The sequence below is a fragment of the Grampus griseus genome (assembly GCF_964374135.1).
Source record: "Grampus griseus genome assembly, chromosome: 1".
Lineage (NCBI taxonomy): Eukaryota > Metazoa > Chordata > Mammalia > Artiodactyla > Delphinidae > Grampus > Grampus griseus.
Window position 1 is genome coordinate 107480660 of NC_139017.1, and position 26247 is coordinate 107506906.

Here is a 26247-nt window from a genome sequence, read left to right on the forward strand (position 1 = left end):
ATCAATGATAAAAAACAAATTTGACCTCCTTACTGCTTTGGACCATATTTCATTGAAAAATTATACTCTTTTTGATTATAGTTTATATTAACATGAATTATTCATTCATAATAAAAATGCAACCTAAATAATTCTACCATAAAATTTTTTCTATTGTGGATTCATAAATATTTTTCAAATGGCTTGGATGAATTTTGATTTTGTTAATATACAATACCAAATGAATTTTTAGCACACTTTGAAAATGTTTCTTAAAAAGCCAGCAGGTAGGGAGTTCCCTAGTGGCTTAGTGGTTAGGATTCAGCTCTCTGGCATGGCCAGGGTTCAATCCCTGTTTGGGGAAATAAGATCCCACAAGCCGCAAGGTGCAGCCAAAAAAAAAAAAAGCCAGCAAATAAAATCTGTATTTTATTTTATATTGAGTTAATAAATGGAATTTTTAAAAGATAGGAAATGGTATATTCATTTTGCTTACATTGAGACTAATTAGAACTATTAAACTCAAGTACTTAGGAAATTTACTACTTTTGTACATTCACTTGTATATTTCAAACAGCTTTATAAAAGACAATGAGTATAGCAAATTAAATTCTAAATAAACGTTTACCAAATATGTATAACATTGAATTTCAGTTCTGATACAATTCCTAGTTTAAAATACAGATAAAATCATAATACAAAATAATGTACAAACTAATACAAAAATTGCCAAGCTGATTGCAGAAATTTTGGTACCCAGAGCAGGGACACTGTCTTCTGACAGAGGAATAAGCTTGGCTATTTGTGCAACATTAGAAACCTCTGAGGTGTTATTGGCTTCATTGATGACTTGGACTGCAATATAGGTTAACATTTTCTATTTTAAAAGGTTCTGACTTAAATTCAAAATTTTCTATTGAGCTGGCCTCCTTAGGTATTAGACTTGAAGTATTCACTAAAGCAGCATTGTCAAAATCTTCTCGGAGATCCAGGAAACTCTTACTTATTCTTATAATGTACCTATTGGCTGGAAAACAAACAGATATTTCATGTACGTTAGAATCACTAGGATGCCTTATTGCTACCACATTGCCTTGCATTTAGGGGCCTATCAGAAATGCACACTGGGTTTTTTGTCTGGTTATTCCATATTCTTTATTTTAAGAAAAAATATGGGAACAGTTTTTTATCTAGTTATCTAATCACAAAGAATTAATTCAAAATTGTATAGTACTAAAAATGGAATCTAGATTTCTTTTTAGAAATAGAAATATGAAGAACTGAGTCCACTTTTAATTTAGAACAAGGAACACAGTAATGTTTGAGTATAGTAAAGATACTCAGTACTCTATGCCTGTATTATTTCTCATTAAGCTGAGAGAGAGTAATGGGACGGGTGAGGAAGAGAGCAGATAAGTAGAGTGGGAGCCAGGGATAAGGATAAAGAGCAAAGGGAGGCAGAGAGGCTGGAATGTGTACCAAATAAACATGTTTAGGAGCTAGGCAGACTTTGATTAGCACCTTAGTTCTACTATTTTCTGGCTGTAACAAAGAAAAATTTATTTACCCCTTCTTACCTTTAGTTTTCTTATCTGTAAAATAGAGAATCGGTCATTCAGTTCATTCAACAAATATTTACGGAATGCTAGTGATGAGCATTATATGTGATAATGCATGAAAAATATTTAGCACAATGGGAGTTAATAAATGTTTGAAATATTAGCTGTTTTTACTGTTACTTTATCAAGAAAGGAAAGAAAGATGCTGACAAATGTTTCATTTCAAAATGGTTTTAGAAATCTACAAGGGCCATCGATATAGAAATATATTCTCACATTATGAAATGCCATGAACAATAAAACATCAGATGTCTTTTTTGAAGTGAAGACTTTATTTTTTTCATGAAGTGTTGAAGATGTTTTAAGCATGTGGTGAATAACTTCAATTTAGTGTTTTTTTTTTTTTAAATTCAGGCCCTGTGCCTTAAAATTCTAGTCTTTAAATAAATAGGCCTTATTGATCTGATCTATTCCCCTACTCTTTACATCCTCTCTGCATTCCATTTACGTCGATCTATCTATCTATCCATCCATCACTTACTTTAATTCAAATATTTCATTGTGAAATTTTGCTTTCTTGACTTTGATCATATTATTTAGTTCCTTTTTTCCCTGTCATGACTCCCTGGAATGTGCCTCCCTCTCCCTATCTATGCAAATTGTACTCATTCTTGAAGGTCCAACAGGAGGTCCAGTTTCTTCATGAAGTCCTGGTCATGTATTTCATCCCCTTATGACTCTCTTCCATGAATTCTTATTGCATGGAAAGGAGTTTTCCAGTTTTATAGAGGTTCAGTTTATCTTTTCAATTTGAACATATTATTTTTGAGAGCAAAAGTATGTTTTTGTATGAACTAGAGTACTCTTTTTGTATGAACTAGAGTATCTGATACTGTGTTGGGCATGTATTTGACCTCCTTAATTACTTCTAGGCCCCAACAGACACATGAAAAGATGCTCAACATCACCAATCATCAGGGAAATGCAAATCAAAACTACCTTGCACCTGTCAGAATGTATTTTATCAAAAAGACAACAAATAACAAGTGTTGGTGAGAATGTGGAGAAAAGGGAATCCTCTTGCACTGTTGGTGGGAATGTTGGTTGGTGCAGCCACTATGGAAAATGGTATGGAGGTTACTAAAAGAATTAAAAATAGAACTACCATACAATCCAGCAATTCTACTTCTGGGTATTTTTCTGAAGAAAACAAAAACTCTAATTCAAAATGATATATGCACTTCTGTGTTCATTGAAGCATTATTTTCAATAGCCAAGATATGGAACAACCTAAGTGTCCATTGATAGATGAATGGTTAAAGAAGATGTGGTATATATACACAATGGAATATTACTCTGCCATAAAAAATAATGAAGTCTTGCCTTTTGTGACAACATGGATGGACCTAGAGGGTATTATGCTAAGTGAATTATGTCAGACAGAAAAGGACAAATACCACATGATTTCACTTATATGTGGAATCTAAAAAACAAACATAACAAAACAGAAATAGACTCATAGATATGGAGAACAAATAAGTATTTGCCAAAGGGGAGGGGAGTGGGGGGAATGAGTTAAATAGGTGAGGGAGATTAAGAGGTACAAACTTTAAAAAAATAGATTAGTCATGGGGATGAAATGTACAGCATGGGGAATATAGTCAGTAATACTATAGTAATTTAGTATGGTGACAGATGGTAACTAGACTTAAAGTGGTGATCATTTTGTATTGTATAGATATATCAAATCACTATGTTATGCACCTGGAACTAACATAGTGTTGTAGGTCAATTATACCTTAATAAAAATATTACTTGTTGAACAACAATAGAGGTATTCACTTGATGCCCAAAATGACAAAATTAGAGGATCATAAAATATTAGAATTACATCTACTTGTTTTAGTAATTTTAGGTCATCTAGTCTGATTTGCATATTTGACAGGTATGGGAATTGGGTCCCAGAAAATTTAAGGTTTTTATTCAAAAATATATAGATATTTATTTTTTGAGATACTTCTACTACCTCCTTTTGCAATGCCTAGGGGTAAAATTTGATAGCAACTACAGTATCTTCCTATTTGTCACAAGGAAAGAGGACGATCAGATCCCACCTATTTGAGGCATTTGAGGTTAAACACAGTGAAGTTTTTTTTGTTTTTTTTTTTCTCTCCCAATGTACGTATGAAATACTTTCTTCCTTCTTTTAGTTCCTGTAATCAGCATAAGGGACATTTATTATGAAGCCAATCATGAACTGAAGGCTTGGTCTTAACTGAATTCAATTCAGAATTAAACATTTGGTCAGATAATTTCATTTATGGCTTTTTCAGTGGAAGTTTCTTTTTAATTTCACCGTATTTTTAAGGGTCATAATGTATTTCAGAGCTGTCATGATAAGAATCTCAATATTGAAGTACAAAGAGCACTTCATGGGTATTTTATGTTTCCTTTGGCTTTAGAATGATTTTTTTTCGTTGTGTAATAATGATAAAAAGAAATATAGCTACATGGGAAATGAAAGATTAAAAGCATCATTTCTTTTCAGAGCATATAGTAAGGGGTTTATTATAACCCAGGAGAAATAACATTGAAAGTGGCTTTTCAGCACTGACAACCTCTGAGATATGTGTCTATTGATATGCATATTGCTTTCATTTTACCACCTTAAAGGGAAAATAGCAAGATTGGCTTTACCCCATAAGAATCTACTAGTTTAGGGCGTCCCTGGTGGTACAGTAGTTAAGAATCCACCTGCCAATGCAGGGGACATGGGTTCAAGCCCGGGTCCAGGAAAATCCCACATGCCGTGGAGCAACTAAGCCTGTGAGCCACAACTAAGCCTGCTCTCTAGAGCCCCGAGCCACAACTACTGAACCCACGTGCTGCAACAACTGAAGCCCGCGTACCTAGAGCCTGTGCTCCACAACAAGAGAAGCCACTGCAATGAGAAGTCCGCTCACCACAATGACGAGTAGCCCCCACTCGCCGCAACTAGAGAAACTCGCATGCAGCAACGAAGACCCAATGTAGCCAAAAATGAATTTAAAAAAAAAACCAAAAGAATCTACTAGTCTAGCACAATACTGGAATATGGTACGCATTCAATAAATACTAATTTAATTTAGTTAAATTTAAAGCAAAGCTGAAAGTGATTTAAGCTTACTGGAATGATGGCAATTTATTCTAAGGAACTTGGAATGAATGAGATATTTTGGCCTTGAACTCTAATTCAAACTCCACAGCCAAATCTCTGCATGAGATCCTCTCTCTCTCTGGGAAATCTTCATTTAACTTGGCTAACTTCTCTCATTCTTCAAGCCTTAGGTCAGGGATAGTCTTCCCTGAAAAGCCTTTTAAGATATACCTTGTGATCTTAACCCTCAAGCAGAAGTGGCCATCCAATGGCATATCTCATCATATTCTGTAAAATTATCTGTTTATTTGCAGGAAGTATCTTCTGCACTCAACTAACTGTTGAGGGTAAGCATTGTTTCTTAAGAACCTAATAGCCTTAGAGGAAAACATAGGAAGAACACTCTTTGACATAAATCACAGCAAGATCTTTTTTGATCCACGTCCTAGAGTAATGGAAATAAAAACAAAAAGAAACAAATGGGACCTAATGAAACTTCAAAGCTTTTGCAAAGCAAACTACAATCAAGACAAAAAGACAGCCCTCAGAATAGGAGAAAATATTTGCAAACGAATCCACGGACAAAGGATTAATCTCCAAAATATATAAACAGCTCATGCAGCTCAATATTAAAAAAACAAACAACCCAATCCAAAAATGGGCAGAAGACCTAAATAGACATTTCTCCAAAGAAGACATACAGATGGCCAACAAGCACATGAAAAGCTGCTCAACATCACTAATTATTAGAGAAATGCAAATCAAAACTACAATGAGGTATCACCTCACACCAGTTAGAATGGGCATCATCAGAAAATCTACAAACAACAAATGCTGGAGAGGGTGTGGAGAAAAGGGAACCCTCCCCTCTTGCACTGTTGGTGGGAATGTAAATTGATACAGCCACTATGGAGCACAGTATGGAGGTTCCTTAAAAAACTAAAAATAGAATTACCATATGACCCAGCAATCTCACTACTGGGCGTAAACCCAGAGAAAACTATAATTCAAAAAGACACATGCATCCCAATGTTCATTGCAGCACTATTTACAATAGCCTGGTCATGGAAGCAACCTAAATGCCCATCGACAGACGAATGGATAAAGAGGATGTGGTACATATATACAATGGAATGTTACTCAGCCATAAAAGGGAACACAATTGGGTCATTTGTAGAGATGTGGATGGATCTAGAGACTGTCATACAGAGTGAAGTAAGTCAGAAAGAGAAAAACAAATATCGTATATTAACGCATATATGTGGAATCTAGAAAAATGGTGCAGATGAACCAGTTTGCAGGGCAGAAATACAGACACAGATGTAGAGCACAAACGTATGGACACCAAGGGGGGAAAGCAGCGGGGTGGTGGTGGTGGTGGTGTGATGAATTGGGTGATTGGGATTGACATGTATACCCTGATGTGTATAAAATTGATGACTAATAAGAGCCTGCTATATATAAAAAAAAAGATTTGTGCACTCAACTAAGTGCAAGTTATATAATTTTTAAAAATTTTAAATTTAATTTTGTTTATTTTTTATACAAAACTTTTTATATTTATTTTCACTTTGGATGATCTGTCCATTGGTGTAAGTGAGGTGTTAAAGTCCCCCACTATTTTTGTGTTACTGTCGATTTTCTCTTTTAGACCTGTTAGCAGTTGCCTTATGTATTGAGGTGCTTCTATGTTGGGTGCATATATATTTATAATTGTTATATCTTCTTCTTGTATTGATACCTTGATCTTATGTAGTGTCCTTCCTTGTCTCTTGTAACATTCTTTATCTTAAAGTCTATTTTATCTGATGTGAGTATTGCTAGTCCAGCTTTCTTTTGATTTCCCTTACATGGAATATCTTTTTCCATCCCCTCACTTTCAGTCTGTATGTGTCCCTAGGTCTAAAGTGGGGTCTCTTGTAGACAGCATATATATGGGTCTTGTTTTTGTATCCATTCGGCAAGCCTGTGTCCTTTGAGTGGAGCATTTAATCCATTCACGTTTAAGGTAATTATCGATATGTATGTTCCTATTACCATTTTCTTTATTGTTTTGGGTTTGTTTTTGTAGGTCCTTTTCTTCTCTTGTGTTTCCCACGTAGAGAAGTTCCTTTTGCATTTGTTCTAGAGCTGGTTTGGTGGTGCTGAATTCTCTTAGCTTTTGCTTGTTTGTAAAGCTTTTTATTTCTCCATCGAATCTGAATGAGATCCTTGCCGGGTAGAGTAGTCTTGGTTGTAGGTTTTTCCCTTTCATCACTTTAAGTATATCATGCCACTCCCTTCTGGATTGTAGAGTTTCTGCTGAGAAATCAGCCATTGACCTTATGGGAGTTCCCTTGTATGTTATTTGTCATTTTTCCCTTGCTGCTTTCAATAATTTTTCTTTGTCTTTAAGTTTTGCCAATTTGAGTACTATGTGTCTCAGTGTGTTTCTCCTTGGGTTTACCCTGCCTGGGACTCTCTGCGCTTCCTGGACTTGGGTGGCTATTTCGTTTCCCATGTTAGGGAAGTTTTTGACTATAATCTCTTCAAATATTTTCCGGGTCCTTTCTCTGTCTCTTCTCCTTCTGGGACCCCTATAATGCGAATGTTGTTGCGTTTCATATTGTCCTAGAGGTCTCTTAGGCTGTCTTCATTTCTTTTCATTCGTTTTTCTTTATTGTGTTCCACAGCAGTGAATTCCACCCTTCTGTCTTCCAGGTCACTTATCTGTTCTTCTGCCTCAGTTATTCTGCTATTGGTTCTTTCTAGTGTAGTTTTCATTTCAGTTATTGTATTGTTCATCTCTGTTTGTTTGTTTAATTCTTCTAGGTCTTTGTTAAACATTTCTTGCATCTTCTCGATCTTTGCCTCCATTCTTTTCCGAGGTCCTGGATCATCTTCACTATCATTATTCTGAATTCTTTTTCTGGAAGGTTGCCTGTGTCCTCTTCATTTGGTTATTTTTCTGGGGTTTTATCTTGTTCCTTCATCTGGTACATAGCCCTCTGCCTTTTCATCTTGTCTGACTTTCTATGAATGTGGTTTTTGTTCCACAGGTGGCAGTATTGTGGTTTTTCTTGCTTCTGCTGTTTTCCCTCTGAGTGCACAAATCTTAAAAAAAAAAAAAAAAAAAAGAACCTAATAGTATTTGAAAATTCAACAAAAGGTCAATCAATGAATGAAATTGTGCAAGTACAGAAATACTTAGAAAAAGTTTTCCCTGTTAGGGAGAAAGGGATGCAACAGAAAGCTCTTAAGTCAGTCTTCTCCAAGTAATTTCTAAGATGGTTCATACTGTGAGAGGCAGTTTGGCACAACAGAATCTGACGAGAGTGAGTTAGACTTATAATTTATTTAATGTGAAGTACTTTGGTCCAGTTCATTATTTCTTGCAGCTTAAGTTTTCACATATGAAAATAGGTGGCCCATAGTAGACAATCTATACATATTATATATAAATAAGACATTAGAAAATTTTTAGCAAATGAAAACCAGTGGGATTTCTTTTAGTATATGATATTTTTAAATGTAATATGAAACTTACTGTTTCCTTTATCTAGGACATTGCTAGGGGCTGTCCATGAAAGTTGAATATGATCTTCTTTAAACTTAGCCTCAAGGTCTGTAATTTTAGCGGGTGGGAACATGTGAGGGTGATTACCAGGAGGAGGAGCTCCTGATACAGTAAACGACACTCTAGAGGTTAGTCTGTTAAAGTCCATTTCAGCTTTTGCCACGTCACCTTTGACTCCAGGTCTGGGCCAGTTCCGTATAATTTTACCTACCAAAACAGCAATTTTGTAACTTTTCATATTGTGATACCTATTCTTTATTTCATAATCTCATTTGCAGCTGTAGAGGGTTAATATTGATTGATAGCAGCCATTGAAAAAGTAACAGCTTTTAGTGAAAAAAAAGCTTGTTTTATTGGTGTCATTTAAAGATTGATGAGGAGGGACTTCCCTGGTGGTCCAGTGGGTAAGAATCCTTCTCCAAAGTAGGGGACATGGGTGCGATCCCTGGTTTGGGAACTAATATTCCACATGCTGTGGGGCGACTAAGTCTACGCACTCAAGAGCCCGTGTGCCACAACTAGAGAGCCCGCTCACTGCTGCTACTGAGCCCACAGGGTCTAACTAGAGAGGAGCTCGTGCCCCAAAACGAAGAGCCTGTGCCGCAACCAAGAGCCCACGTGCCACAGCAAAAGATCCCACATGCTGCAAATGAAGATCCTGCAACTACAACCCAATGCAGCCAAATAAATATTTTTAAAAAATAAATAAAATTGATGAGGAGACGTGCAATGTTAGTACTATCTTTTAACCTATCCATCTTTACTTCTTGACTGTAAATTCTTCAAGGACAAGGATGGCAACTTATTTATCTCTGTAGTTCCAGCATCTAGCAAAATGCTTGCCACCTAGGACGTGCTGAGTAATTTCTTTTTTCAATGTAAATGAACCGAAGGAGATGTAAACAAAACATATTGGAAGCATAGTCCTATGCTAGGTCTGTTAACATAAATATGGTTTTGAAACATAAAGGTGATTATATAACTAGGTTTTCCATAGTACATTATAATTTAAATGCTTGCCACATATAATTTACCTAAATAAATGACACATTTCTATTTTAATGCCACTTACCATTTTCAACATAGCCTGGTATGTACAGAGCTTTGTTCTGTTGTTGTCTTAAACTTAGCCTAGCCATGTTGTTTCTTTCCTGGGCATGTCCTTTTAAACTGTATCTACCGCTTCCATGATAATCTGTAAAATATCTTGAGTAGATGCCATCATTCTTGACAGTATCAGTACCTTGATATTGAAATGTAATATTAGACATAACAACAAAGAAAAAATGACAATATCAACTTCATGAGCACTAGTGATGGAAGCTATTTTGGGCAATAGTATAGCACAATTTTTTAAGCACATGAGCCCTAGAATCAAACTACTTGGGTTCAAAGCCTGGCTTGGCCACTTGCCAAACTTTGACTTTGGAAAAGTCTAATTCATGGTAAGCATTCAATTAATATTAGCTATTATTATTTCATAAGAGACTCCTAACAAAATAAGGAAAATATAACTAAACCACAGAAAGCATATGCAAAACACCGACACTAATGAAAATAGAGAAAAACTGTACTCTTGTTACATGGGAAAGGCAAAATTGTTCATAAAATTTAAAGAAGATAAATGTGCTCATGTTTATGCCTAGACAAGATAACTAATTGAAAAGTTAAAAAGTTTTAAAAACATTAAAATTAAATTCACTTAAAATATGTTTCATTAGCATATATAGGAAATATTGACTTCTAAGTCATGTGATTATAGTAGGATTTTAAGTTCAGTGGAAGTTGACGCAGATTCTTATTACCTGCACCGTTGTCCCATAGCTCTAATGTTACTTGATGTCCATCTTCAGTTTCTATAATGGCTGTTACATTGATTCCCAGTACAGGCAAAAACCCTTGACTGACTTGTGCATAAACAATCAGTGGGTTAGGGTCATGGGCTGTAGTTTGACTTGTGACCTGTTTCAATTACTGGGAGTGTAGTAGGACTTCTTGCTCGAGTAGTCACTGTCACCGTTTGCATTTGAGGGCTGGCATGATTATTTAGAAGGCTGTAAGTCCAAGTACCTGTCTGAAAATTTTAAAAATACCTATTTGAGAGCTTTTGTAATATCTTCCTACTCCTGTATATGATGTTATCTTCATTTTTTCCTCAAAATTGGTTGATAAAGCATGGAGAAAATTTAAAAAATATTCTTACTTCTGCAATACCTGGTATTCAAAGACAAGCAGATCAAATATTTAGCTTATCTTCTTTGAAATCTGAGGTTTTATATTTCTTTCCTTGTGGACCTTGGAGAAGAATTTCTGGCTTTTGTATTGTCCATGTGACAACAAAGAAGGTGGCATTTCCAATTGTACTGTCCATAGGCACTGTACCATTTATCCATTTCCTTCCTGTAATTGTCAAGGCTTTGCTTTCCAACTGTTACATAAATAAAAACAACAAACATGTGAAACTGATTTGTTATTACAGTTAGTAACATTTCAAAGTTTAGTCAGTTCAGAGTAATTCTAAATATACTTTTAAGATTTCAATTAAAATAACTAAGAATTATTTTGAAGAATTTTGCAAATAAAAAGCATTTATACTGATAAAAAATAGAAAAATCAAAAGAAAAAGTGACTATAAGTATCACAAAAAGCAAATTCAATAAGGATGTTACACCTGAAATGTTTTCAGGCAGAATAGTTATTTATTAGAGAAAGAAGTTACTATTTAGGATAACAAAAAGTTATTACAAGTGTAAAAAGGCAAAGAATATTTTTAAACATACTGACCTGAATAGCCTGCTGAGTGATGCTGCCACTTCTAGATGAAATTCTACTGAAAGCATTAGTAAGGCCATTTATGTCTTTATTGGCATAAAAATGATGTCCTCCTAAAATGGAATTTTATTTACCTTTATAATACTAATTTTATTTTTTAAATTTTTATTGGAGTATAGTTGATTCACAATGTTGTGTTAGTTTCAGGTATACAGCAAAGTGAATCAGTTATACATATACATATGTCCAATCTTTTTTAGATTCTCTTCCCTGTTGAGTAGAGTCCCCTGTGCTATACAGTAGGTCCTTATTAGTTATCTATTTTATATATAGTAGTGTGTATATGTGAATCCCAGTCTCCCAATTTATCCCTCCCACTGCTTTTGCCCCTGGTAACCATAAGTTTGTTTTCTACATCTGTGACTCTTTCTGTTTTGTAAATAAGTTTATTTGTACCATTTTTTTAGATTCCACTTATAAGCAATATCATATGATATTTGTCTTTCTGTGTCTGACTTGCTTCACTCAGTATGACAACCTCTAGGTCCATCCTTGTTGCTGCAAATGGCATTATTTTGTTCTTTTTTATGGCTGAGTAATATTCCATATAATACTAATTTTAAATGGGAAAATCATGTTTGCTATTATACTCTTATCAATATACTATAAAATACATTAAAATTTTTCTTTTTTAAACTTACAGAAGATGAATTTCCCAGACCTTAGGAACTTTTAATATATCAGTATCCTAGATGTAATCCTACAATAACTAAACCTTGCTCAAAATATGTTAGAACAAAGAAAAAAACTAGCCAAATATTATTTTTATATCAATCATTAGATTTAAGTGCTTTCCACATTAGTAAAGCTGATCTAATCACCAAATAACATTATGAAAATTAAAGACAATTCTTAAACTAGCTGCTTATTTTCTAATTTTATCTAAGATATACCAAAACAATTAGAGAGTGACAGTTTAGAATAAAGTAAAAATTGATTAAGTGCAGAAAATAAGTGATACAGGAGTTAATGAAGAGGGAGATAACTTAGGTGTCAGGAGCTGGAAAAGAATGGATTTCAGAGAGCAAGACTCAGTAATCAGGTCTCTAACTCTAGCCTTGGGCAAATCATTTCTATTCTCTAGGTTTACATTTCTTCCTCAGTGAAATAGGGCTATCTGAATCTCTACTTTAAGACTGAGCAGGACAGATGCTGAGCCAGAATTTTGGAACTGCAGTTGAATGTCATTAGTAACCATGGAGAAAGAAGTTTCATTTTGGTGGTATTGGTAGAAAGTGGTGAGAAATGAATGAAGACAGAAAATGTTGACTAATATTAGAAAAAGTTAATATAGGTAGAAATGGAGAGAAGTGGGGGTGGGGAGAGGAAATATATTAATTTGAAGGACAAGGACAAGGAAAGGACAAAGATTAATTTTTTAGAATAGGAAAATTTTGAGCAGTTTGTAGTTTAAGGGGAAAGAGCCCCTGGAATGAGAGAAACTGAAAAAGTGTTTTCTATTCAAACTCTATTCCAAAGGTTTACCTGTCATATCTGACAGTGTCTCCAGTTCTTTGGCAGCAGAAGGTCCCAGAGCAATGGTGTGGATGATCGCACCACTTTGTTTTACCTCCTCAGAGCATAAGTTTATTTCATTATCTTCCCTATCAGTTAGTAATATGATTTCAGAACCAGAAGTGCTTTGGTTACTGTGGATAACTGCCTGATAGTAAAAAACCAGATTATTAATTATAGAATATAATATCTAAATAAATTAAGCTAAGAATAAATCTGTTCTTTAGTCTTGGAGAAGTTTTTAGGCCTATGCATCAGAATAGGCAAAAGGAAACTTTGTATTGTCATTCCAGGTTTTGTTGGTTTGGAAATGAGTGTAATGTAGAATGGTCTTGTAGGTTTCCAAAGGCAGAATGTTAACAGTGCTTTCACATATACTTAAGCTACCCAAGAGAGAAAGAATAAAACACTGAGAACAATGTCTAACCCATAGTAAGTACTCAATGAATGTTAGCTATTTTTATTATCCCAGGAGATACTTGGGGTAGAGGCAAATGACCCAGGCAGTTTGGAAGTTTGCACACTAGACAACATTTGTAAGGCCGTGACTGAAGGCAGGTGTTCAAAGTTAAATGATGTGACGTGCCTTTTAACGCATTTTAGTTGCTAATTGAAGAATCTCAGGATTTCCTGGAAAAAACATTGACCTGTCATGAAGAAGGAAGTTCCTGAATTTATCAAGTATTATAATTTGGGGGGTATTTTCCTGATTTTTACCAAAAGTAGTGGCTAAGACAATTTACTCAAACAAATTGAGAGTAAATTCTAGCTCCGCCATTTGCTAGATAGAATAGCTAGTGTTTAGTTTCTCTATCATTCATATATATGAATATATATTTATAATAGAGTTCTATAAATAGCTCACTGTAATGATTACCTTTTTGAACTTTGGAGTAAGAAAGAACAGATTTACCAATTACTGACTCTATGATCTTGAGAAAGATATTTAATTACTCTGAACCTCAGTTTCTTTATGTGCAAAATGGGCATAAAAATAGTGCCTGACTAAAACATTAATGGTAATGATAAAGTAAGATCATGAATGTAAAGCATTTAACGTAGGCACTGATGCAGTATATGCTCAATAAATTTCAGATATTATTATGATTCTGTAAGTAAAAGCTTATATGTTGATATGGTTTCTTTACATGAGTAACAGAGGTTTTTTATATGTCTGAATGTAATTTGATATAATCTCTTCAGTAATAGACTCTGTGGTCAAAATGTCATAGATATATATCAAAACATATTAAGAAAAACATGTATGAACCAACATGCACAAACATTATAACATATTCCCAAGATATAGTACTGTCATATTTTAGAAGTGAATAGACATATATGAGAATTATGATTTTTATAATAGCAATCCTTTCTTGAGCACTTGTTTATCTTTTTTATTGAATTATAGTTGATTTACAATGTTAAAAGTTTACAAAGTTTCAGGTGTACAACATAGTAATTTACTCTTTTTATGAATTTACAAAGTTTACAAGGTTTCAGGTGTACAACATAGTAATTCACTCTTTTTATGAATTATACTCTATTTAAAGTTATTACAAAATAATGGCTATATTTCCCAGTGCTATACAATATATCCTTGTTGCTTACTTATTTTATATGTAGTAGTTTTATCTCTTAATACCATACCCTAATCTTGCACCTTTCCCTTTCCTCTCCCCACTGGTAACCACTAGATTGTTCTCTATATCTGTGATTCTGTTTCTGTTTTGTTCTATACATCCGTTTGTGTTATTTTCTAGATTCTACATATAATTGATAACAGAGTTTTTGTCTTTCTCTGTCTGACTTATTTTCCTAAGCATCATACCCTCTACGTCCATCCACATTGTTGCAAATGGAAGAATTCCATTCTTTCTTATGGCTGAGTAATATTGCATTGTATATATGTATTATATATATATATACATACACCCTACATCTTCTTTATTCATTCATCTCTTGATGAACACTTGGATTGCTTCCGTATCATGGCTATTGTAAATGATGCTGCTATGAATATTAGGGGAGCCCTTATTTGTCTGACATAGTTCCTATTAAATGAGATAGGTTCTGTTATTTTCCACATTTCATTAATTGAGGAAACTGAGACTTTCTTAGTTGAGTAACTCACCCACAGTCATTTAGCTAGGGCATAATAGAACCAGAATTCCAGGTTTGTCTGAATCTAGAACTTGTGTGTTTTCTTAAAGCAATATGATTTACAGGAAACAGATATCATGAGGAAAGCTAAGAGACGATATTAACTAGTGGCCAAAATAAGACTAACAGTCTCCACTTTGTAGCTGAGGCAATGAGAGGGTCAGTGAAAGGGAACGGTTTTCCTTTCACTGAAAAAGAATATAAATAGGCTTAAATAGAGGCTGTCTTAGGTTGGAAGAAATTCAGATGAATACTGAAGGTGTTTTAATATAGTTCACAATTTTTATTTCATTAAACTTCTATGCATCTGTCTTGAGTTTGGTACTATACTTGAGGAACTACCTCTATCTTTGTGATTTTTAAATGTCAATTTAACTTGATGAACTGGGGTTTTCTTTATCCGTAATATAAAAATATTAGTAATCTCCCTCTTCCACAGTCCCCTTAACAGCATTATTTTCTCCTCATAGAAATTCAGACTATGGGAGTGATAAAGAAATGAGGAGCTCCTAACTAAGTAATGATGATTATGTGCACACAGGATTTTTCTTCCCTTTAACCACTCCTCAGCGCAACTCAGTTCCTCAGGAGCATGTGGGTGAAATAACCACTCTCAAAGAGGATCCAGCTATGAACAATAGACAACAGAAGGTCTTTAAAAATTATTTAAGTGAGGGACCTCTAAGCTCATGACCCTTGTTCCAAGAGAGCTGGACAAAATTAAAAGCAATGATAAATGGCAAGTGATATTTAGAAAAGCATTCTTATCTTACCTGGAATCCTGCTTTGAGTCCCCTGCAAACTGAAGTTCCACCATCAGCTTGAGGCAGATTTCGGTAAACATCATCATCAGTTTTTTTGTTTGTTTGTTTTGTTTTTTTTTTTGTTATGCGGGCCTCTCACTGTTGTGGCCTCTCCCGTTGCGGAGCACAGGCTCTGGACGCACAGGCTCAGCGGCCATGGCTCACGGGCCCAGCTGCTCCGCGGCATGTGGGATCTTCCCACACCGGGACACGAACCCGTGTCGCCTGCATCGGCAGGCGGACTCTCAACCACTGCGCCACCAGGGAAGCCCATCATCAGTTATTTTTGTTAGATGATTTCGGATTTCAGCAACACTGTCAAATGTAACCATCCCAACCAAGGATCCCTTTTTGATAATTTGAATCAAGTGTAGTTCTGCTGCTTGATCCATTCGAAAGAGACAGTCTTCCTGTAAGAAAAAGATGTCTGAACAATTCTTGAGTTTCCTCCAATCTTGACAGATGGGTGAAAGACAAAGTTCATGGGCCAGAGATCATAATAATAATTGATTACTGTATTTTAGAGTTTAACTTCTTCATTATATTAAAAAGAAATAATATTAAAGAAAAACTTTAAAAATCAGTCATATTATACTTGGAAAAGCCTTAAAATTTTATACCTTCTTCTTTAACAGTAAGAAAATAATTTTAAAATGCACACAAAAATGTTTGTTGCAACATAATTTTTGATAACAAGTTGAAAGTCACCAAAATGTCCAATAATGGGGGTTATTTGACTAAATTATAATATGTGCATACCATATGACCATTAAAACTTGTGTCATGGAATCGTTTTTTTTCCTTGGGGAGTGTTTAAGTTATAGTAAGTAAAAAAAATCATATTATAAAACATTATATAAGATATAATCACATTTCTGAGGAGGAAAAACAAAATACATGAACAGAAAAAAGATAGGAATGACATATGCTCCGTAGAATTATGGATGATTTTCGTCTTTTCTTTTTGTTCAGTTATGTTATTTCTAGTTTGTTAGAACTAAAAGTTAAAGAATAAACATCATCCGTAATCCAATAACCTTAATATAATAATTATTTTTATTTTAGTATATTATCTTCTAGTGCTTGTCCATGTAAAATCACTGTACTAAAATTTATTAGAATAATAAAAATATTTTTTAGTTAGCTTAGTAGAACTAAACCTAAGATTAAATTATATTTCTATTAGCTTAAATACCTAATTTAGGAGAGCTAACAAATAAACGTGTTACTGAATTCATGCTTTCAGATTTGTCAAGTAACGAACAGACTACCCGCTGTTTGGACTTGAGTAACGAAAATGTAGGATGAGTCGGTGGATTCATTTCTCTCATAGGAGATATATTCTGAAAGTCATCAGAGTCCATGATTGCATCCCACGTGGTTCTGCCATTGCACATTTTGTTTTGTAGGTTTGGAGCTTCTGTATCGTGTCTTTTTTCTGTACAAAATTCAGTCACCTGGGAAAAATCAGTTGAAAGACAGTAGTACGGTAACTGATGAGGCATTACCTTCCTTTCCAAATATACAGTTGGCTGCCTTGTACATCCTCCACAGATTTTATCTCCTGACAGTTAAAAATTATTTCATAATCTAACATTCTCACATCCATTTTGCATACTTGAATGGAGAAAAAGCAAATTAAAACCATCAATATGCACTGGAAATTTATTTGGTAATTCTTTTAGGTATAGGTAGATCATAGCACTGGGGGATGATGGCGGCTGATGCAACTGCTTAAGCTAACTTCTTACTTTCCCTTCTAGACTCTTGGGGGACTCAAGCCTTGAAATAAATTTAATGGAAAAAGGGACAGGATTTGCAGTAATTTCTAGCTTCCCCCTAAAAGTGGAGTAAAGAAAATGGCCTTCTTTAATTGCCTAAGCATTTTCTATCTCTTTATAGTTTATTGAAAAACTTGAGAACAGATATTCTAACAATCTCAAATGTAATTGGCTCTGGTGAACTTAGACAAATAAAATAATACTCCCGAAAAAGTAATGAAAATGTGGGAAGAAAATGAGGAAATGTGATTGCTTCTCTTTGAGTTGCAAATGGTGAGTTGTATCCAGTAATTCTGCCAAATGATACTTCATTACTATAGAATCTATGAAAATCCTCCAAGTTTTGAAACCTAGTAACTTGGAAAAACACTAGCATAAACTAGTAGCATTCAGGAAAGAATTCGTCTTGCAGTAAAGCCTCAGCTTTATAAATATCATTTTGTTTTTTTAAATGCCCTCCTCATATAAATCTCCTGCTGTAAGCTCAGATTTAGAACTAAATTATTAAACCTGAATACCTTTTATTCAAGTTTTAAGAGTTTGTTTTCTTTCTGTTAAGTTTCTGATCTACATTTTTCAGAAGGGGTTATATTGGATGGGAGAAAAATATAGTTTTCAGTCAAAGCAGTGATTTATAATTAACTTGATGATATGAAATGCCTACCAAATGTGGCTCCTCTTGCTACTGTCACTGCCTTTATTCAGGGCCTTCAGGTCTCTTATCTGCCTATTGCCATGGCCCTCCAACTGGTCTCCCTGCCTCCACTATCTCACTTCCTTTTGTTTTTCACAGTCAGTAGAATTATCATCCTGAAAGGATAAGCTGGTTACATCACTAGACTGAAGTTGATAAAATAAAATACAAACACCTTAGTTTTGTAGGTTCCAATTTTGTGTTTCAATTTCATTTCTTGCTTCTTCCTCACCATGTATGCTTTGCTTATAGAACATTGAACTTTCTCCTGTCCTTAGAGTATGCCAGAAACTTTCACAAGGCTCTCGCTAATACAAATGGAAAAGGAAATTTGTGCAAATTAGAAAAAGGTGCCCTTTTCTCAAGTTCTTTTATTGCTGTCTACCTGAAAATTGTTCTAATGAATATGAAAATCTTTAGTGACCATGATGCAAGTAATTTGGGCAGTGCTCAACTTGTACAGTCATGTGTGGCATCCTGTATTTTTCTTATTTTTTAAAATCTTTTTTCTTTCTTTCTTTCTTTTTACATTTTTAGTGGAGTATAATTGCTTTACAATGTTGTGTTAGTTTCTGCGGTATAACAAAGTGAATCAGCTATATGTATACATATTATCCCATTATCCCTTCCCTCTCATCCCTGTATTTCTCCGTCTTTGTTTCTGTAAACCTGTTTCTTTGCCTAGAATACCCTTCCCCTTCCTGCTTTAGCAAGTTCATACTAATTTTATTTCCAAATCCCAGCTCAAAACTCATCTCATTAGACACAATTTTCTGACTTTCAATTGGAGACATTTGCTGTACTCTCATGGCACTTAGTTTCTACTTCTTCCTACTTTGTATTCATATTTATTTTTCTTTTATCTCTACTTCTCTCACTAAATTGAGTTCTTCAAGAACAGTTATTTTTAATTATTTCTATATTTTTTCAGTTCCTAACATGGACATGAAGTGGGAATCATGAATTTTAAAGAAAGAAAATCATGGACTTGAATATTCATTATTTCAGATCATATTTCTCTTGAGTCTGAGCTTATGCCCTGGGTACAGATGCTATGCAATATATTTAGTCTATGTTACGATAATTAGAAGGTTGTGTTATTATGCACAAGATATATGGTTAAAGTACAGTATTTATCTCTGAGCCATATCTTATATAATTAGTTGCCCTCCATATTTCAGTTACATGATTTTCTTTCATTTTCATTTATTTTTCAGGTAGGCAGCATGAGTTATCTCCTCATAGTCAAATGCTTTTGGAATTTATAGTTTGGTACAGACAGTATATATTCCAATTATCCTCTTGCGTCACATGATCTGATATCTATTTGGATGCTGAACTTTGGCTGCCTTTGTGGATCCAGATTCAGCAGGTTAAAGTGAAACTTCTAGATTCATGTTTCAGATATTCCCAGGAGGGAGTTTTATTAGGCTGGAAAACAATTTCTACTTAAATATCTCACTGGATTCATTTAGGAGTTTTAGAAAAAAATATCGAGTCTATATTTTTACTCAGGTCCTTCATCATTAATGCCCTAGACTCCAAAACAATTTTAAATCTTATTGGAAATAATAGGCCTTTCCAAACCTCTACCCATAGAAGTCTATGTTGCTAGTAATTTGGTATATGAAAATTTGCTTCTTTCAAATGTTAGTTTACTATCTAGAGATAGTATACTTTATTTTGATTTGTTGTTTTTGATAACTTTCATATGTTTCATATTTTAAAGTCTTTTTTACATGTTTCAAAACTTTCATTAGGTAGCTATAATATGTTTGCATTAATTAAGGCTGGATTTATCCAGGGAAAGAGACAATTCCCTATTATCCAAATATTTTATAAATTAAAAAAATTTTAAGTTTATGTTATACTTACCTTGTGCTAAGCACTGTAATCGTACTTTATTTATATTAGCTCTTATAAAACTAACAGCAATAACACTGTAAAGTGAGTTTTATAATTCCTGTTTAAAAGACTAGAGAATTAAATCTCAGATTTAGCAGTTTGCTCAGAGTGACACAGCTCGAAAATTACAGACTGGGTTTTGACATCAGATCTGTCTGACTCCAAGTCACCTGTTCTTACTACTGAGGTTTATACATTCAACCAAATATTTCAGGTCAAACATTAGCTTTGGAACTTGAATTATTGTGTTGTTATTTTTTAATTGGTCAGATTGGTGATTGTGAACCTCTCCTCTTTTGTTGTTCTGTAGAGACAGAGCCGTTTATGTTTTCACAATATCACTTTGCAAAACTTAGTGTGCTTTAGTGTGAAGATAATGGAAAGTAGAGACTGTCAGTACTTTCCCAAGCTGAATTTCCCAAATTCATTTTCCCAGAATGAATTACTTTGGAATAGTAATATGAATAACACTTAGAAGAAAGAATTAAAAGTAAGGTTGTAGTTCTAGACACAAGTCTACAGAAGTCAAATGAGGGAAGGGATGTAATAAGAAATTCTGTGATGCCAATGAGAAGGGTACAGTTCTACCTCTGAAGAAAAAAGAAAGCAGGCTAGTAAGAAAGGGTGGAATAATTTCCAGATACACCCTGACAAGACTGGACACACAGGACTGGATAAAATGGCTATTAATTAACTGTCTTAGTAATTTCCCTTATTTCTATTGGTATATATAATTTCATAGTAGAAAATCCAGCTTCCCTAATTAATTTTTCCTAAAGGGTTCCTTTGTGAGACTAGGAAAAGAAGGTACTTACAGAATGGAGACTTTGCATAAACATAATGGACTCCCTTGCAGTCTGGGATTTTTCTGGGATGAATATACATTTTGCTTCATACAGCCTTGTCTATGAGTCACGTCTGCATGGCCTTGTTATGCAGCTGCCTCCCTGGCATTTCTTGAAAACCACGTTTATACCAGTAATATGAGTTGAACATCTGTGATGAAAGAATTAGATTATATTTGTACATGAAGGCCAGAGAAATTATGAATAAAGACTAACATCCTAAAATCATTCCCTCAGTGATAATTGCTCTAGACCATGTACCAACATTCCATTTTGACAAAAGTAGGCAGTGTCTTCCCCCTATTTACCATGATTTCAACAAGAACAATGATGTTAATTCATATTTCTTAATGTTTACTGCTCATTAATATGATTAATATATCTATTATCCTTGTGACCTTGAGTTTAAGATGATAATTCCTAATTCACAAGGGTGTTGTGAAAATTGAGTTAAGAGATACAGAGGAGTTGCTTCCCAGCAGGGAGGGGAGAGTCAACATTATGTTTAAAACCCTCTTAAATTTCTTATGTATGGTACACATATACATATATATATACACACGTATACATATTGCTATATAGATGTATACATATATGCATGTATACCATACATACAAAACCATGTGTGGTTTTTGTGTTTACAGCATTTTACAATTTACATTTGAAAATCACTGAGCTAGACTGAAAGAAGAAATGAAAATAAACCCTGCATGGAAATGCTTGTGCATTCAAACCTTTTGGTCTTTATAATTGTCAAGGCCCTGGCAGAGAATGAGGTGGGGTGGGGTATGGGTAAAAGATAAAAAGAGTTCTTGTTTATCTGCAGGATTTACTCCCATTCTGTGTTAATATTAAACTTCAAAACATTAATCTATTTAAATAAATTTATTTGTATTGCAAGGATTAAAGGAGATGGTTAGTCATGTTTTCCAAGAGGGTTAACTCTAGAGTAAAAGCCTGAAAACTAAACTTACACTGCCTCCAACAAAGTGCCTGGCACACAGTAGGAGCTCAATAAATGTTATTTTAGATACTTGTTTTTACTAATATATCTCTTTTTATGACTGATAAGGAAACTCATTTATTTTTCATTAATTTATTAAAAATTGGTTGTTTGATACATTCTTTGTTTAGCTTTTACTTTGTACCATGTCCAAGGCTAAGGGATTAAAAAAAAAAAAATCAGCCCTCAAGGATCTTAAAACACAGACAATTACTGCCCAGTGTGAGAGAAGCCCACGCACATTGCTTTGGGAACAGTGTCAAGGATGTCTAACCCCAAATGGAGGGAGAGGAAAGACACTTAGGGAAGAAGCATTTAAACTGAGTCTTGAAGGATGAACAAGCATTGTTTGAATAAGGGAGTCGGTGCTGGGAGGAGTTGCGTGGGAGGAGGTGACAGTAATGAGTGTCCTGGGTTGAAAGCCTCCTCTGTGGGAAAGATTCTAGGCAGCTTAAGAGAGATAAAGCAAACAACACAAAGGCATTTTTGTACCACACCTCTTTTCTCTAATATGTTTTTTATCCTAAAGACTTATTTTCTATTACACTGATTTCTGTTGTTCTTTAATACTCATTAACTACTCCACCTGCTTGACATTTTTAATTTAAATATCTCATCTATTCATAAATAGGACCTGTCTAAATCTACCCAGAATTATACTTCTTAAAAAATCAATTTTCTCACTTATCCTTATGAAAAGTACTTCTTAAGCTCAAGATTAAATGAAAAATAAATATATTTAATATGAGGCTCTAACAGTTTAATTGATTTCAATGAAACAGATTCACCTTAAAAGGTTATGAATCAAACGGAATAAAAGATTGGGTAGGAACTTGAACTCTAACTCTCAGGTATCTTAAGTTTTAGGGTACAACGTTTTTCTTTCTCTTTCCTCTGACAATAACATATTTTTAGTACAACTCCCATGAATACTGAAAATTTTCCCAAATTTTGATTGATCTTGATTCCAAGGTGTAATACCAGAAATTGTTGGACAGATATATAGTGGGGCAGGTTGGATATTGCAGTTAACTCTGAGCATTCAATCACTGAGGTAGCCTTTGTTTGCCTAGTACAGAAAATTAAAAAGTCATAAGTGAAAGGTTTTGAAAACAGATTTGTTCAATAGAATGATACCTTGTTGCTTCAATAGTGTTTCTTCTGGAAATATAGAATGTCTGGTCCACATTATACTCATCAAATATTCCCCATCGGAGATGGGCCCACTCATGGACAAATACTCTGCATATGAGAGAATATTGCCACTTATAAATTTATGTTTACAATACATGTATCCCGGCTTTTTGAAAGTTCACGTTACACCACTTCACTTTTACGAAAGACCTGAGTACCTGTTTTTGCTAACAGAAAGAAGTTCGAAGAGGACTTTTGCTTTTATAAAAAAAAGCGAAAAGTAAAAATAGCAATCAGCATTTGTTTCGCAGCCAGCTGTTTTACAAACAGCACACACCCAGAGCAGGAAAAATGGCACCACCAAGCTCCTTCCCTGGGAATCGCACTCAGCATCTCACCCTCAAACCCCATAGATTTGAACTGTGTCTGTGAGCATCTGTGCTTTATCTCGACATATTTTGTTCATCTGTTAACACGATGTGTCCTAAGGTAATTGCTTCTTTGCTGTATACAATCTTGACTTATGAAAGGTTTCATAGAAATGCTTCTTTTGGATAGAAATGCTTCTTTTGGATGCTATTCTTTGGATAGCTTCTTTTGGAAATGCTTCTTTTGGGGGAAACCTGTATTTAACTATTTTCCTTATATTTTAAGTCTCCCTTCCCCATATCCTCAACCTGAGTCAAGGAAATCTAGAAATTGACAACTTTCATAAGGCCAAAGAAGTTAAAATGGGTTAGTATCAATAAATGGTTAATTTTATTATTAAACACACACAAAAAGAAATATAATTAGGTTGAACATAACTAGTAAATTTCCAAAGGTATTAACAACTATTTTTTCCTTTAAAAATTTTTTTAAAATACCATTAATCACAATGTTATATTTGTTTCCAGTGGAAATAAAAATAGAAGTATAAAATAGATATCCCTATCTCAGGACCCATAGATAGGCAAATTATTAGTCAACAAGAAGTTTGGAGTAAAATGTATATATTGTCCTTTTTCTCCACATTTTCCATGTTGAAGTGTATGGGGATCATCTCCATATTTTAGGTAAGAATTGGCAACTATGACATCTGCCTAAAAAGCAGAACAGACAAGCCAAAACAGATCCCAAGAGCAATAGAAACAAGGAATTTTTCATCTAAATTAAGACCCATAATATTACTAATTTAAATACTAAAGTAGTCATCAGTAATTACTAAAAAAAGTTGAGTATTAATTTTTTTAAATCACAGGGAGAAAGAAACAGTTTAGGAGCTAGATAAAATACCCTACCTGGTCATGTGCTTCTTGTTTAGGCATTAAGTACTCAGATTTTGACTTCCAGGTCATTGGAATTAAAATGCTTACATTCCTGAAATAAACTCTTCGTTTGGTGGCATGAAACAGGTAAGTAGAAGCTTCAGTTACCATTTCCTGAAAAAATTAAAAATACCTTGTAGTAACAATTTCACAATGAAATGAAAATGTACAAACAAGAAGAAGCTAGGGGCTTCCCTGGTGGTGCAGTGGCTGAGAATCTGCCTGCTAATGCAGGGGCCACGGGTTCGAGCCCTGGTCTGGGAGGATCCCACATGCCACGGAGCAACTAGGCCCGTGAGCCACAACTACTGAGCCTGCGCGTCTGGAGCCTGTGCTCCGCAACAAGAGAGGCCGTGACAGTGAGAGGCCCGTGCACTGCGATGAAGAGTGGCCCCTGCTTGCCACAACTAGAGAAAGCCCTCGCACAGAAATGAAGATGCAACATGCAAAAATAAATAAATAAATAAATAAATAAACTCCTACCCCCAACATCATCTTTAAAAAAAAAAAAAGTTAATTTAAGCCCCTCTCCCCAAATATTTTGGCAAAGACTTACTGAAAAATAGGTTACATTTTACTATATTTTTCTAGTCTGGTAAATCAAATTTACCACTGAGCTTTTCATTCAAGGCAACAGATGCCTGTAAACTCTCATTTTTATATACTTAGAAATCAATTCTTTATTTTTCACTTATCCAGACCTGCATTCAGCATTATGGGTTGGAGCAGGGAGTGAGGGTGCTAGGTGAGATATAAAGGTGATTAAGACTGGCAGTCTGTTGGCAAGTTGCTTATTGCATTGAACAGAGGTGCTTAAAATGGGGTTGGGAGTTTAAAGTTTGGTAGATTTTATACTGTTGTTAATTGAAAAAAACATTTTGCTAGATTTATTTTGAGTTATCTTCTCATAAAGAATGTGTTCATAAAAGGCAAAGTTTTACCAAGCAGTGATTTTCTAAAAATATGTAGGTCATTGGCTTCAAATTCCAGTTTTGCTACTTATCGTATGACTGTACAAATCACTTCTCTCAATTTATACAAGGGTAATTAATAATCTCTATTCTTGACCACCTCATAGGGATATTGAGAGGATCAAAGAAAACAGTATATATTAGAGGGCTATATATAGAATATTTTATTATAATGACTAACCCAGATAAAATTAGGAAGTAAGTCAACTTCAAAAATAAGTAATATTTTCTTTAAGATCAGATACCTAAGAATTTCAAAATTTTTAGAGTTGAACAATATGAACAACTGAAAAAAATGTATGATAATGAACCTCTAGGGCTTAAATGGAGGTTAGTTATTGAAACATTATAAAAGTAACTTCATAAAGATAAAATTTGAAAATAATTCTCCAGTAGCTCGAAGGTCTTTCTTTTAGCTTAATGAGTTGAACAAATATTAGTAGTTTGGCCTTTTAATAATTCATTTGGAGAATGACTAATGCTATTAATATATACTATATAATATTTAAACTAAGCAGGTATTAATCTTGATAGTTTAGATACATGTTATGTAAATGACGAATACTGTCTAAGCAATTTTGGAAAGTTATAACTGTGTGAATGTGTGTATGTGCCTAGGTAACATGAGTTGAAAATACTCAATAAAATAAATATAAATGGATAATCAATTTTTCACTTACCTTTATGTTTTGAATGAGTTTTTCATCTTCTGGCACACTGGGGTTAATTGCAATGACAGTGCCATCATATCCATTGTTAATCAAATTTACCATTGAGCTTTTCATTCCAGGCAAGAGATGCAAAGTTAGGAACAGAATAACATTCAGAGTGAGCACCATTTTTTCGCATGTTACAATAAACCTATTGGAAATGTAAGGAGAGTATTTATTTATCTGCTTAACTCAGAAATTTGACTCTAGACCCAAATATTTGCAAAAATATATTACTAAAATATATATATATTATTACTAAAATATTTTGATGAACTTCTTTATCTTATTCTAAAGAGTTCTTTAATTGTTAAGTAGCAATGGGGATTATGCTGAACATTTATCATACTTTCT

General features: G+C 34.2%; 1 protein-coding gene across 1 annotated transcript; it reads right to left on the minus strand.

Annotated features, from left to right (window-relative positions):
- Window positions 1–652: 652 nt before the first annotated feature.
- Window positions 653–26022, minus strand: LOC309829028 (calcium-activated chloride channel regulator 1-like; the record flags this gene model as incomplete). The annotated part of the gene is given in 20 exon segments (XM_082664729.1): window positions 653–845; window positions 847–1006; window positions 8201–8437; window positions 9303–9473; window positions 10036–10187; window positions 10189–10304; window positions 10434–10451; window positions 10455–10466; window positions 10470–10658; window positions 11015–11115; window positions 12548–12725; window positions 15514–15586; window positions 15805–15953; window positions 16773–17000; window positions 20739–20828; window positions 20832–20919; window positions 22909–23013; window positions 23848–23987; window positions 24186–24326; window positions 25864–26022. Coding segments are annotated over 20 exon segments (2700 nt in total).
- Between the last annotated feature and the right edge of the window lie 225 nt (window positions 26023–26247).